At 40.2% G+C, this 15077-nt stretch overlaps 1 protein-coding gene across 2 annotated transcripts in view; it reads left to right on the top strand.

Annotated features, from left to right (window-relative positions):
* ITGA10 (integrin subunit alpha 10) overlaps positions 1 to 15077 on the top strand; it is a 285816-nt gene that overhangs the window by 190375 nt on the left and 80364 nt on the right. For both annotated transcript variants that reach the window (XM_069217945.1, XM_069217946.1), the window contains exons 16-18: positions 505 to 671; positions 13294 to 13436; positions 13904 to 14014. In XM_069217945.1, coding sequence (XP_069074046.1) covers positions 505 to 671; positions 13294 to 13436; positions 13904 to 14014 — 421 coding nt within the window. The remainder of the gene's footprint in view (positions 1 to 504; positions 672 to 13293; positions 13437 to 13903; positions 14015 to 15077) is intronic.

Below are 15077 nucleotides of genomic sequence, written 5' to 3'. Positions count from 1 at the left end.
CCCCTCCTTCAAGGGGAGAATAGGATATCACAAGGGTTTGACAGAGAGAACCCTGACTTGCCATTTGTAGGTATTTTTTGGAGGGAAATCCATTACCCTAAATGGACTGTTATAATTATACAGAATCCATTTGTTGGCTAGTACACAGTTACTTTGTCCATGATAAACAGGATTTCCGAGTACCTAAACACAATTGACTTGAAATGCCATGCAAGCAACATTGATTCTGCAGCTATCAGTGTTCAAAAAAACATGTGCTTCACTCTCTTAGATCCCCTAAGGTCGCACTGGAAAATGTTTTGATGGGATAAATTTCACCATAGTAGACAATCCCAATCATGGAATATATTAATGAGAATTGCTGTCTCACGTTAGCTAGCAGTAGATCAGGGACCAATGAAGCTCCAAAGTCCAGACCTTGCAGCTATGTGAGTAGAATAATACCTGATGACATCAAGATGCCTTTACTCAAAAGGATTTGTGTTTGCTGTCGTCCAACAACAGGTCGAGGAGCATTGTACAGGTTAATGCATCAATAGACGTCAAGCCTCTATCCATCAATGTGCTTCAGAAAAACTGCCAGCGGAAAGGGAAGGATACAGTGTGCATCACGACTAGAATTTGTTTTGGGGTGACGTCGAGGTCCCCAGGCAAATGGGATAGCCAGTTTGGTAAGTGAAGGTGCCTTTATACGTGTTTAATAATTTATTTATTTATGGATTTACTTTTAACTTTACTTTTGTCAAGCTCAGATAAAGTTGAAATGAGTTTCAAAAAGCATGTACCGAATATTGTTTTCCAATAAGATGTCCCAGAAATGGCAAATCTTTCTAGAAGCACATTTATATTAATTTCTTACCAACAACACAATCAAAAGCAAAACCCCTGTATCATTAATATCCTGTATCAATAATTCTTTAGAAATCGTATCCAACTCTTTTACATCTGAACCTTTATTATGCTTGGGGTACATAGCAAAGATTTTTTTAAGCTTCAATTGTCAAACACATTTATCCAAATCAATCTTCAAATTGCAAATTTCACCCCCTGTCTCTGGACAGAAGCTCATATCCGTCTTAAGCAATGAAAGCATATCTAGGCGCAAGGCAGTATTGGACAAATTTACAATTGAAAAATCCAAATTCTGGGAATCTACTTTCTCTTGTCTCATGAACTCTTCTGCATGCCCTTGCGTTCATTCACTTGTTTTTGATTTTGGGCATGGAAGGGGACCCTACTACTACAGCTAGGGTATTAGAGGATTTAAATATAGAGACTGATGTGAGTGTAGACAGTGAACTAAAGAATAAATCACAGTGGACTCCCGAGTTTGGCAGTGACAACAACATAGACATGTTTTTAAGCTGATCTGTAGGGGCCTTGATAAGTTGATCATGAATAATATTTGGAGACAAAATAGGGCTAACAATAATCTTAGCTCAGGAGAAAGCATAGCACTTAAAGCGCCACAAAACAATAGAGACCTCAAGAGTCGAGAAGCTGTCAAAGGAGGTGATATAGTGGTTATGAACCACCATGATTATAATGAAGAACTTTATTCTCAACTTAGTAATGGTTTATGTTATGAGAGATTGGCTGCTAACCCTATATTTGAACTGACCATAAAGATTAATGATAAATTGAAATCTTGGCATGATAATTGTCTTATAACTACAGACAAATATGATTACTTGCATGTAGATCGTTCAAGATACCCGTGCCTATATACAGGCCCAAAAATTCATAAAGGTTTACCTTTTCCGCCAGGGAGCCCTATTGTCTCAGGTATTGGTGGAACTACAGAGAGACTTTCAGGATATATTCTTGCAACCCTTTGTTATTAATTTGCTATTGCACATAATTGACACCAAACACATTCTTAATTTGTTGAATGATACAGTTTGGGAGTTTGGTATGTAGATGGTCACATTTGATGTGGTATCCTTATATACCAGTATTACACATGAGAAGGAAATATTTGCAGTGAGACGTGTGTTATACACAAGACCTGCAGCACTATTAGAGCATACAGTCATGCTAATGTCAATGACAGAAATGATCTTGGAAAAAAAATTGTTTTTATATAATGATGCCTGGTACAGACAGTTACAGGGTATCACCATGGGCTTCAGGTTTATCCCTTCTTACGCAAACCTATTCATGGGTTAGTTTGAGGAGGGTCATGTCTGGGGCTAGAGGGGAGCTGAATGGAATCAGTATATGCTGTATTTAGGATGATATATAGATGATTGTGTTATGATATGGACAGGTGACAAAATATATCTTGAGCAATTTTTTGCTCATCTGAACAATAAATATGACAATATACGATTTACCTCCCAATATAGTAAGGAAAGAATTGTTTCTTGGCTGTTGAACTGTATGTAAAGGACAATAGAATACGTAGTAGCCTTTATTGGAAGCCAATGTCCTGCAACACGATTTTGCATGCTTACAGGTCACATCAACGCAATACCCTTTGGCGAGATGACACATGCAAGGCGTAATTGCAGTGAGGATCAAGAATTCCAGAAATGTTTACAGGGCATGGAGACCAGGTTTATTAAGAGGGACTACACCATGCAGACTATTAGATCAGCAAGTAACATGATTTTGGGAGTGGACAGGAAGAGAACACTAGATGAACAAACAAAAAGAAAGGGCAAATCAAATCAGGTCCGTCTCATTACAGATTACAGCTGGGTATCATGCAGATTACATAAATGCTTGAGGAGACATTGACATTTGCCACAGACAGGCTATTGAATTAGTTTATATCTACTGGAACGGCAGTATTACATTTCAGAAGAGATGAAACATTAAGAGCTTTACTGAGCCCTTGTTACCCAAAACAACAATTGCGGAGTAATTGGCTTACACAACACGTGTTGGATTTTTATAAACGTGGTGACTATGGGATGTGTAGGTGGGTGGTGGACAAAATAAAGAGTTTTAAAATTAAGGACAGGGACATGAGAGTATACATTCAACTATTACTTGTTATACAAAGTTCATAATATATGTGATTGTAAATGCCATTGTATGTATGTGGAAAGCACAGTACTGGCCCTTAAAGACAGAGTGGGGGAACATGAGGGCAGTGAAATTAGGTGATGCCAAATACCCAGTAGCTGTTCATGTTAATGAGTGTCATCCACAACGGATCCACAAAAATGTCACATTCTTTGGCAGAGACCATGGACCTAGGGACCCCAGAGGTGACAATAGGGAACTATTGCTCAGAAGATATGAAGCAAAGTGGATCCTGAGACTACAAACTGTGAAATATGGATTGAACATAGATCAAGAATTGCAATACTTTGTGGGTAATTAATTATATGTCAGTAATGAGGGATAGTGTTAGATGCCATATGTGCAGTTGCCTCGCCACAAAGAATTTAATAATAAAACAATATTGTTTCTATGAGTTTATAAATTAACGGCAGGATGTCCCTTCTGTACTGTCATTCAATTGTTGGCAAGTTTAGTAACATAAAGAATGACACTGAGAAGGTGCATGGACGTGTTAGACTGGCACGATAGATGATGGTGACCAGTCTATATTAGAAATTTTATCCCGTATTTATTATCGTAGGTTTTTATGAGACGGCTAGTCCGGCGCCTGCATTATTTTAATTTGTGGTGCAAATTTTCTTTTATGATGGTTGTTGTTCATGTTACCGCGATCTTAAGGATGGTATAGGGTGTACTCGCCTGATTTTGTGACTTAATTGTATTTATTAACTGCAATATTGACATTGAGGCCACATTACACAATGGCAACCAGCTTCTGTTGGACAGGAAGTCCTTCTTCGTTTATCGATTTGATTTGGTACATTAACAAGATGGCGACTAGTTGTATGAGACGGGGAGTCCGTCTTCCACTGTAGTTACTCTCCGTGAGATGGTCAGTCCGCCTTTTGTTGTAGTTACATTTTGGATGCAAGTTTGGATAAATAAAATATTGGAGCATATGCACTGTGTTCTTACTTTTGAGGAGTCTTTCTGCATGCGTGACTTATTTAGGAATATTGGTCCAGAGCCAGCTGCCAGACACTGTCCTGGTTAGAGGTATGAGCCTCTGTTTAAAGTCTTTATAATTACTTACTTAACGACATTGGCTTGTTTTAATTTTCCTTATCATTGTATTGTTTTAGTCCAGCTTTTCAGAAATGGAAAAACATACAATTTACCTGTTATGGGTGATTGATAGCTTTACAATTGTTCTGACTCAGGGATCAATAAGGAATAGCAACACAAAAGGAGGATGGACAAGTGCTGACCACCAGTCACAGATCTGGGTTAAATTCATCATTCTTATGCTCACCTTGCCACCACATTTTGGACCCAGCCATATTCAAATCAGTCTTGAACCTGTTCCCTATGGAAACAGTCCAGTCCGAACTACCAGGCCAGGTCCTCCCTGGACCGGAAACAAGCATCCTGGGACTGGTTTCGGGGTATCACCCCTTATGAGCCAGGCTAGCTTGAATTCAGTGGCACAGTGAGCAAGGGACCTACGCCTGGGCATACCCTGGCCACTTAGTGCGACTTTAACAACACAAAAGGGTGATGGACGGAGTGCTGAAACTTTTCAAACACTTACCCCAATCACAGATCTGGATTTAATCTATTGTTCCTTTGCTCACCGTGCCACCCCAGTTTGGACCCAGCCATATGAAAGTCAGTCTTGACCCTGTTCCCTATGACAACAGTCCAGTCCGAACTGCCAGACCATGTCCTTCCTAGACCAGAAACAAGCATCCTGGGACCAGTTTCAGGGTATCGCCCCTCATCAGCCAGGCTAGCTTGAATCCAATGGCAGTGAGAAAGGGACCCATGTATGGGCATACCCTGGCCAATTAGGGTGACTTTAGCAACACAAAAAGATGATGTATGGAGTGCTGGAACATTTCAAACACTCACCCCAGTCACAGATATGGGTTTAATCCATTCTTCATTTGCTCACCATGCCACCCCAGTTTGGACCCGGCCATATGCAATTCAGTCTTGACCCTGTTCCCCATGGAAACAGTCCACCCTGAACTGCCAGAACAGGTCCTCCCTTGACCGTAAACAAGCATCCTGGGATTGGTTTCGGGGTACCCCCCTCATCAGTAATGCTAGCTTGAATCCAGTGGCACAGTGAGCAAGGGACCCACATCTGGGCATACTCTGGCCACTTAGGGCAACTTTGGCAACACAAAAGGATGATGGACATAGTGCTGAAACATTTCAAACACTCACTCTAGTGTGAGGATGCTCTGTTCTAGTGTGGATCAATGTAAAATGGCTCTGCTATACTTGCTAAGGCAACAGACAAGTTTGACTACCAAGTTGGTTGATTTCATCAAATAAGTTACCCTTTACTTGCCCCTGTGCACAAGGTCTGAGTAGATAAAACTGTTGCTCTTGCTACATGTGGTAAGCAGCGGTTAGTAATCTAATATCCATTTCCATGTCTTCCAAAACACGATAGAACCCCGCCCCAGCCTTGTCAGTAGACTCTTAGACACCGATTAATGTGTTAGCAACCTAAAGGAAGGTAGAGGAGCACTTCCCAACAGTTGAGAAAGCTAACATCCAAGACAAAATTAGACCCCACATACTACCCTGCCACTGCACAGCCTAAAGTTGATCCAGCACATGCAGGCACCCCAGATGGTATGACCAGGAGAAAGCAGACCAACAGTGTGCAGCATAAGACCAAAAAAGTGTAGCCCCCCGACTGAGAAGAGGTCTGTTAGTCAAAATGGTCCTTCCTTGCTACAAATGTGCCCCACATGGTCCCAGAGCTGATCTCCTATTTCTATAAATCCTATATTCTCCATTGATATGTTTTCACCATTATTTCCCAAATGCCATCTTATTGTACATTTCAAGTATTGACATTCATGAGAAAAATATTTGTATTTCATAGCCTCAATTTTAGAATTTTTGCTCACTTGAATGTATATGGCTCATTTTTTATAAATGAGCCCATGACAAATTCACCACATATCTTAACATGTCGTTCATTCTCAACACTATTACAGATGTGTCCTTCCCATAATTTATACTTCTACTTTATTCCAGAATATTATGTGTTCCTGTATTGCCTGTATAAATAATTCCAGTTATGCCTGCATATCAATGATTCCTTATGGTTTAGTGCAATACAATTTGTTCATATGGATTCACATCTTTAAACATATTTATGTTTGTCAGAAAGTCTTGATCCCTCATCTCAGCGTTGGAGAAAGGACAGAGAGAGATGGTGTTTCATCAATCTTTTTTCAAAGCTACCACTTAAGTACTGCAGGGGCAATTATTTGTTTCACCTGGGGCAGAATGATAATTTGTAAGCAATCTCTAGTCTTGATTTGCCTTATAATGTGACCTGACTTAATGGAATATTTTTGCTTTTGGTAAGGTCTCTACTCTCCTGGATGTTGACCTGATTTTCTATGCTATGTCTATGTGACTAGGTCAGGACATATAAGTGGCCCAGGGAAGGGAGTAGGTACCACCACAGAGATAATTGACTTATTTTTAAAATAAAATATGTATTTATTATTCACTACCCAGACAAGATCATACACAAAGGGGTGCATACCTTTATTTTATATATAGCTTTATTAAGATTAATGACAATACCCTATGTACAGTAGATGTTTGACGTAAAATAGCCCCAAAGGAAAAGTTTGACCACACAACATTAATAAAGATCTAGGATCATCACCACTTTGTAAGAGTGCGGACCTGGGGAGTAATACAAATACATCTCCAAATATCCATCATGAAGTAGGATACACCACACACATGAATATGAATCACAAACGCTCTGATTCAAACATGTTTTGAAGATGAAGGCCTTCCCCACCCACCTCCAGAACACCACCCTGATTTTTTAGAGTACAGAAAGTCTGGAATCAAATGGAGATATGTTACAAGGAAGTAGTGCCCCATGAGAGACTCTGAACTTAGCTGGAAACCAAAGTGAGAACACAAACGTTCTTGACCAGCATTTCACGCTTTATATTTACAGTTCTCTTCCCTTTTGCTTTTGCCTTTCCTTTCTCTTTCACGTTTTCTTTCTTTTGGAAATGCAAGAAGCCTGGAAATACAAGAATCTGGGAAATACAAGAATCCTGAATTCCATGAAGTTTTGAATCCCTCAGTGGCTCAGATCACTGTTTGGGATGCCCCCCCAACTCTGTGTTAACGCTGCCAGAAACCAGGATCCTCGCCCTATGGGTATCCTGTACGCTTTGCACACCTCCAGTGGAGTTTCAGTGTCTTACCTTAGGACCTGTTTTTCAGCAACGTTCCCCAAAAATTCATCTAGAAGTGGAATCTCCATTACGCTGATACCAGCAGATCTCACATATTTGCCAGGGTGCTTCACTACCTGTTCAGGCACATATGTAAATCTCTGAAGTTCTCGAGAGAGCGGAGTAGGGCCAGGTCCGTTAGCCTTTTCCCATGCCATGAACTTGCTGCTCTGTTTGTTTTACCTTTTGCATAAAATTCCTACAGTGTACCCTCCACTGTGGCCACAGTCCTCGTTTTCATCTCAAAGAAAATTGTAAGCGCACATTTCTCCTGGGAGAGCGTGGATACACGAAAGTCCTCATTCACCTCTGCTGCTTCAGACTGCCATGGAGCCGGAGCAGGCAGCTGCAACAAAATACCCTTTTTATGTCTGTTTTCCCCCTGTTTGGCACCTTCATAATGCCCATAAAATAACAAAACTAAAGTACAAACCAAAAAACCTTATGCAGGGATGGCTCCGCTAGAGGAAGCCATCCCTGCATAGGGCCCTAAGGTCAAAATAGATGTATTTATCATGCAGAGCGGAAGCAGGTTCATAGTCCGAGGGTCTCCACTGTGACCTCACACAGTTAGACACCAGCGCTGCTCTCCGATCCACATCCATCCAGATATAGGAGGTGGGCTGCAATGATCACAGACTTATTAGGTCCAAAGCTGGACCCCTCTGACTTCTTCAGCTTCAGTGATGACCAGGATGTGACTCTTCTTTCCAGTCAGTTCACCTCTCAGGCACAGCCATGAACCTGAGCAGGGTCATGTCATCCACCATCCTGGCGTCAGCAAAGTGTAGGGGAGGGGTGCTCCCACTTTTTAAAAATTAGATGGACACACCATTGCCTGAAGATGCCCCAAACTTTCTAAGCTTTCTGCATGCCTTTTCTCTTGAGCAATTCTCTTGAGCTTGAGTAGCTGTTATTAGAAGTAGTGCGGGCAGGAACTTGCTGTGGAGTAAAAAGAAAAATATTATAACAGCCTGGTGAAAACGTGGTAATGAGCCTTCTGGACCTTTAAGCACATTACTTGGTTGTGTTCCTTCAACATGAAGTGAGTGGGTTTTCTGAGCATCACTCGATGGGAAGGCTATTGGCTAGTGAATGACAACTAGACAATGTTCCACATAAAGATTTATGTATTTGGCAACTGGTGTTAACCCATGCATAAAGAGATACAGATTGGGGTACCCAATGTAACGTTCTAGCATTTTAGGGTGTTTTAACATTAGCCGATGGAATACAAACTTGATTAGTGTTTGCGAGATTGTCAAAACATGACCAGAAAGAGGGTACACTTACCAGACAATAATTTCTCAGTTGACAGCAGCCACTGTTATGTTACAGGCATCCTGGAATGAAGACATTGCAAACAGTACACTGGCTATTACACTATTGTTCAAATGTGGGAGGAACTTACCTCCCACCGACCTGCCCAAGACTATACTGAATCATAATCCCTTCTCTTCCAGTTTCTCCCTTCATCAAGAAGTGTTGTACAGTGTCCAGCCTGGAGGATACTTCATTCTTTGTGTCATAATAGCTTCATCTATACCTCGACTTCCAAGTTGATCTTCAGACAAGAGACAATGCTGTCATGGCACTGCTTTTAGTAGCTTTCTGGCCGAGGGATGACTGTTTCTCGCAGACTTGTTTGTTATTTTAGCTATCTTATTTTATTGCACTTTGTTTCCTTGTAAGTCCCCAAGGCTGATTGGCCTCTCCTATCTTTGGTTGGTTAAGTTAATTTGTGTTTGCATTATTTTTTCATTGTTTATTTTTCTGATTTCTGCCTTTCCAAGGGTGGAGTCAGAGTCCTGGTGCCTGATCTCATGCCTCCAGAGGTACAAGCACCCTCTGTCATATAATAGCGGCAACCGTGTTAATGCAATGTGATCTTTAGACAGAAGACCAAACGGTTGTCACCAGGTCGTGTTTTTATCAGATCTAGCTTCAAATGTGGAGTATGACATCCCCATCAGCTTCATTGCCTGCTGATTCACAAGTATATCACTTTCAAAGCAGAAGGTCTCGTGTAAAAAGTAGACTCTAAACATGCTCCTCTATATTTTCAAAAACAGTTTTAGTAGTATCAGCCTGGGAGGGGTCTTAAATCTAGTTCCAACAACATATTCACCACACCCACATTCAAGTTTGAAAGATGGGGGTGGTAGAGGCTGCCCTCTAAGGAACTAAGTTGTGGAGCTCTATTCCCTCTGAGATCAATGCCACTCCCGTCTACTGCATTTCAGTAAAGGCCTTAATACCTGGCTGGTCAGTCTTTAGGTTTGTTTCTTTTTCTCGCAGATAATACCTTTAGCGTCAGGGGACTCATTTTGGAGTGTTTGTTGACTCTTTATAAATTCCAAATATAGAAATTATTAAATATTACATGTCGATCCACCCATTTTAGAAAAACCCTCCTGTTTGTCTGCATTTTGAGACCTTTTGATCTAATTGATTAGCCGCTGTTGCTTCTGGGCTTTTGCCTTGATCTTTCGTCTGGGCCTTGGTTCGACTAGTTGTCTCATTCGGCAGGCAGACTGTCCGATTACTCCCTCCTACGTAATGACTCTTTTCTTCAACTTCAGGAACTAATAAGGTTCTCAAAAGAGCTCACAGTCCAGGAAATGCTTGACAGTCACCTGAACACTCATTTCGTAGCCAAGATGCTGGTTCATTTTTTATACCAAGGATCACATTTCTTTTTTTGGTCTTGATGTACAAACACCAAAATCCATTCTCCAGATTTCTAAATCTTTTGATCCCCTCTTCTTGATGGCACACAGCTTTATATTCATAGTTTTCTGATTATTCTGTCAAAACAGATTCAAGTTTTGTCTGACTCATGTACACACATTTGGATTCTGGCATGAGCCTGGTTTGGTAGTGATTGAAAGCAATCTATGGGCGACTTTTGTGAACACTCTATTTGGTTAATGCTTGTTGTAATGAGAGACATTATGCTGCTGAACTCTGCAGCTCCATCAGTGGTCCATCTGCAAGATGTGGTTCAATAATCATTTGCAGCCACAATAATAAAGGATCATTGTGTTCCATTACAAAGTTTCTGGTATTCATCTGCTTGGGACTTATCTCCTTCCTTTGGCTGTATTGAATGATTTGACATCTAGTTCACCAGACTGTGCCTCTTTGTTGTCTTGTGTACGCTTAAACTTGGGCAGGATCATTCTATGGATCTCCTGGGTTTGTCTGCTAGATAATTTGATATTCAGCTACAGATAATAGGTTAATTGACTCTAACTGGCAGGGCGTGAATGTGGTGTGGGGTCTTAATATCAAAGAAGGAATATCAAGTGGTCACAATATTGTTATGAGAATATTAAACTGAAAATATTGATAAGTAAGTATGTATAGTTTTGCTCAATGCTCCTTTAATGGAGATTTCCTGATCCTGCATGTGTAATTTTCGGTCATATTGTTCCATTGCCGGTTCGCTTGTCCAGCTTGTTTTCAGCTGAATGTTTTTTGCAGTGAATCTTTGCTTGTTCATATATTTTTGACATTATCACGGTGTCTACTAGCAAGAGGTTTTGTTTAAGTGTATAGCACACGTGTTCTGACTGGCAGGAAGCCTTAAATGGATTGAACTAGATTGTTTCTCCTTCCAGGATTGTGCTAAATTACCAGCACATACAAGTCTTTTTGACTGAGTGACATATTCTTTTTTCTAGGATGGCTCAATAATAGGCATTGCTTTTTGGCAAAATCTTTTCTTTTAGGCTAGCTCATAGAACATATGGCAATGGCTCAGCACTACTGCAGCACATCGCGTGGTCCTTAAGACTATCACTACTGTGCACGTGGGCTGTGACTACCACGGCCAGGCTATTGTCTTGTAGTGAGCCAACACCATTCCTTTATGTCGTCCTATCACACACATACCACTCCCAGTGCTCCAAAACTGATTATATACCATTAAAATCTTTATCTACCTGCCAGTGTTCATGAAGTCTAATGCTATAAAGTGCCTGAAGTTCACCACCATGCTACACTTTCCCATATGTCAACAGAGTTTTAAAGATTGGCCCCAAGTAGCCTATCATTTATTTGGTGTAGGGGGTCAGACAGAAGCCCACAACCAGTGTTCCCAGCTCATTTCAAATCATTCTGTCCTAGTGATGCTTTAAACCTCACAGTCAACACTTTTCACTCTGTTTGTTTCTACAATAGGAAGTAGTGTCCATTGTCTATCTCGAAGAGCTCTTCATTCCTAAGTCATCAAGCCCTATTATTTACGTATACTCCATGACTGCCACACCTAATGTCAAATTAAAAGACAAGGTATACTTCATCAAATTGAGGGTTACTAAGCGTAAAAGCTGTATCTCCGATATAGCCCTTACAATACATGGAGCGGGTTTGAGTATGTACCTTACATGGGCCTTCTTCTAAAGTGCCCAATCACCGATTCATCCTCAAATGCTGATTGCAGCCAGGAAGGTTAGGATCCCTGAGCCAACTTCTTTCTATCACAGATCACAATAAAATAATTAAATCAGTCCAGTCTGTCTACCCTTTTAAACCTTAACTGTTTGTTGCCTACAGTAATTTAAAAGGTGTGCCATAGGTATGCATCAGAGCCCTTTTTAATGTACTTCATTTCCTCTTTTCCCCTTCAACAGGATGTTTTGGCCAGTGGCCAGACCAGAAGGCAATAAGGCCCATATTTATACTTTTTTGCACCGCATTTGCATAATTTTTTTATGCAAAAGTGGTGTAAACGTACAAAATATAATTGTATTTTGTAAGTTTGCGCCGCTTTTGCATCAAAAAATGACACAAATGTGGTGCACAAAAGTATAAATATGGGCCTAAGTTGTCTAAAGTGTACATCGAGTTTAACACCCCATTTGATGTCTGCTTTATGTCTACATTTAAGCAATGCCAGAACGATATAGGTATAAAAAATTATAAAAAGGTACACATATCCTGCTGTATTTTAAAAGGCTACTCTAGTTAAGGAACGTAAAATACCAGTGCATCAGGTAGTTTTTTATGAAGAAGCAACGAAATACTGCAAATCGTTATGCTAGTGAAACAAACATATTTTTTCTTGACTTGAAAACTGTATACAATCGATGCAATTAAATCTGTTTTTTTCTTATAAGATGCCTTTGATATGTTTCAAGAAAGTGAATATAGTAATGCATCCAAGATAAAGTGCAATCGAGGTCATTACCCCCTACAAATTAGAGGCATCAGGATACATTATGGAATTGTGTTGTAGTATTAGAGCATCGAGTGGCTTGAAGAGGAAGATCCTTTTTAAAACGCTAAGTTGCAAGACAATACTTAACAATTTTCAGCTATAGCAAATGCCACTTATCTTGATCCAGTTTAATATATTTTCAACAGTTTGTTGAAACATATTTATACTTCAACAACAATAACAATACACCAAATCAAGATTCCAAACTTTCCAAACTTGGTTGAACAATCATAGATTCAATCTATGCAAAATGTTAAAATCTGTGCACTTTATTTAATCTTATAACATCTGGACAAGTAGTAAGAACTGAATGATAGTTTTCATCATGAAGGACTCCTCTCCTAAAGCAAGGAAAATAGCCACAAAGAAGATGAAACAGAAGACCAAAAGATCACAATAAATTAAGGAATGACTACGGATGGTGTGAGTTCCATTCAAGTCCTTGGGAATCTAAAGAATTTAGTTACTCTATGAAAATAATTATTGAGAGTGTCTCCATTAAAGCTCATAACTAATTCATAACATTGAGGAGGGTGTAATTTCTTCACAAGTCCATATTCCTTTAAGCCTGAAGGCCATTTTCGATGGGCTACTGAGTGTACTTTATCAGTGTTAGTGTCTGTGTGGATCTTCTCCAGTTTCCTTAACTGTTTAAATGATTTTGATGCACACATCTTTATTGGGTTTGTTGAGATCCCTAATGATATCAGCAGGCCTCTCTGTTCACCCTTTGACTTTGATTCCTTCTTCACACAGTCATACGGTACAATGCCTCCCTGGATGAGAAGAAGTTCAGCCCCAGAGCAATGTTTGATAAAGCATCCCAGAAGGTTCTGCAGAAAAGGATCCTTGTCACGGTGGGCAAAGTCACTTGCCAGGGCCTGGACTTCCATCTGATTGTAAGTACTTTGCCACCATTTCAGAAATGTTGTGGCAGCTTTACAGTTTTCTCCCAGTCAACAGTTTTCCCTTCTGCATTGTGATTTACTTGTAAAATAATGCATTTTGTTTTTACACCCACCTGTGTTACAACAGATGTTTCTCAAGGTGGTACAAAGAGGTTAGGTGATCTTTTTCAAGTAGTCTTTAGAACAAATCCTGCTGCTTTAACTACAGCCCGACACGCACTGGCTTGTTCAATTATCACAAAAGGATAAATGTAAGATTAAGATTTCCTCAAAAAGCTCAATTTCGAGAACAAATAAATTACTTTTACAAAAACACAAAACATCAGTGTCATTGAAATCCTATAGTTTTATGTTTATAGCTGCATTTTAATTGAACATAATTGCAGCTACTAAATTTTCAGTTCTGTGACCGATTTTCACTAAAGTTTATTCTAAATATAAGACTTTTCTTTCTGTAGGACACTGTAGACTACCTGAGGCCAATCAGCATCCTGGTGCGTTTCTTCCTCAGTGAGTCTGACTCGGGCCCAGTGCTGGATGAGAGATGCCCCAGCTTTGTGAAAAGGCAGGTGAGCAATAGCACCTTTCATGTAAAGCTTCTGATGGTTTTGTTGTTGCCAGTGCTTAACTTGTAAAAGAATTGAGTGCCGGGCCCACAGTTTTGATCAGAAGCCTGCGACTGGCAATATCAAATGTCAGGGTTGCCAAATACCAAGCATGCTTAGTCTTGATCCCACCTAATTCCTTTTCATCCACCAATAGACTCTCCGTGCCTGCATCTCCCTATTGCAGGTTCTCTTTTTCCTTTTCCCTTTTCCCTTTTGTGTTTTTCTCTCTTTTGTGCTGAGTCAGTCAGAGGTGGGGAAATAGGTGCCGGCCTCCAAAAATGAGTGCCACTTGTCCCCACGTGCAATTACCACCTCAAATTAAGCAAAGGTAATTTCACTTGGGCAGGGGACCACCAAACTGTGAAAAAAAGTTTCAGGTTTTAATGGGAACGTGTGACTTCAAATTGACTGCTAGAGTGAAGACATCAAGACCCGTGCAGGACAGTTCTCTTCCGGCTCTATCCTTAGGCTTTTGTATTCTCCTATCTTCAACCACTTTGCTGCCAAGCAACTCCATTTCATGTGTGACATCTTCATCCAGTCCAGACATTTTAACCAACAGTACTTTGTGATTCTTGTTGGGCTTGTTGCTTCACTTTTCGATTGCAAATTTGGGTCTTTAATTCTAAGCATGCAAAGTGTGTTTGGCAAGAAAATCTTAAAGTATCTTAAAGAGGCACAGGTGGAATGGGGCTACGTGATGCTTAATATTGCCATTTCAGTTCTGTTACTTGCACAGGTGTAAACCCATATAATCCCCCTCTAAGCATGTTCTTGAAGTACAGAATTCAACATAACCAAGACGTTTTCTGTCATGTCAGGCTGGCTTCTAAATAGTTGTCAACCACAAACTGGAACGCCAATAGCACAACTCACAGACCATAGATGACAAAACTTGCTCAACTATACACAGAAAAAAATATTAGAAAAGGTAACCCTCTATACAAAATCTTTCCTGTTGTCTTCGAATCCAGAACGTCACTAATCCTAGAGTGAGTAGCAGCTAAGAACCATTACCAAACTC

Source organism: Pleurodeles waltl, chromosome 12 (assembly GCF_031143425.1).
Source record: "Pleurodeles waltl isolate 20211129_DDA chromosome 12, aPleWal1.hap1.20221129, whole genome shotgun sequence".
In the NCBI taxonomy this organism is placed as follows: domain Eukaryota; kingdom Metazoa; phylum Chordata; class Amphibia; order Caudata; family Salamandridae; genus Pleurodeles; species Pleurodeles waltl.
The sequence above is the reverse complement of the archived record's forward strand: the minus strand, read 5'-3'. Positions and strand labels throughout refer to the sequence as shown.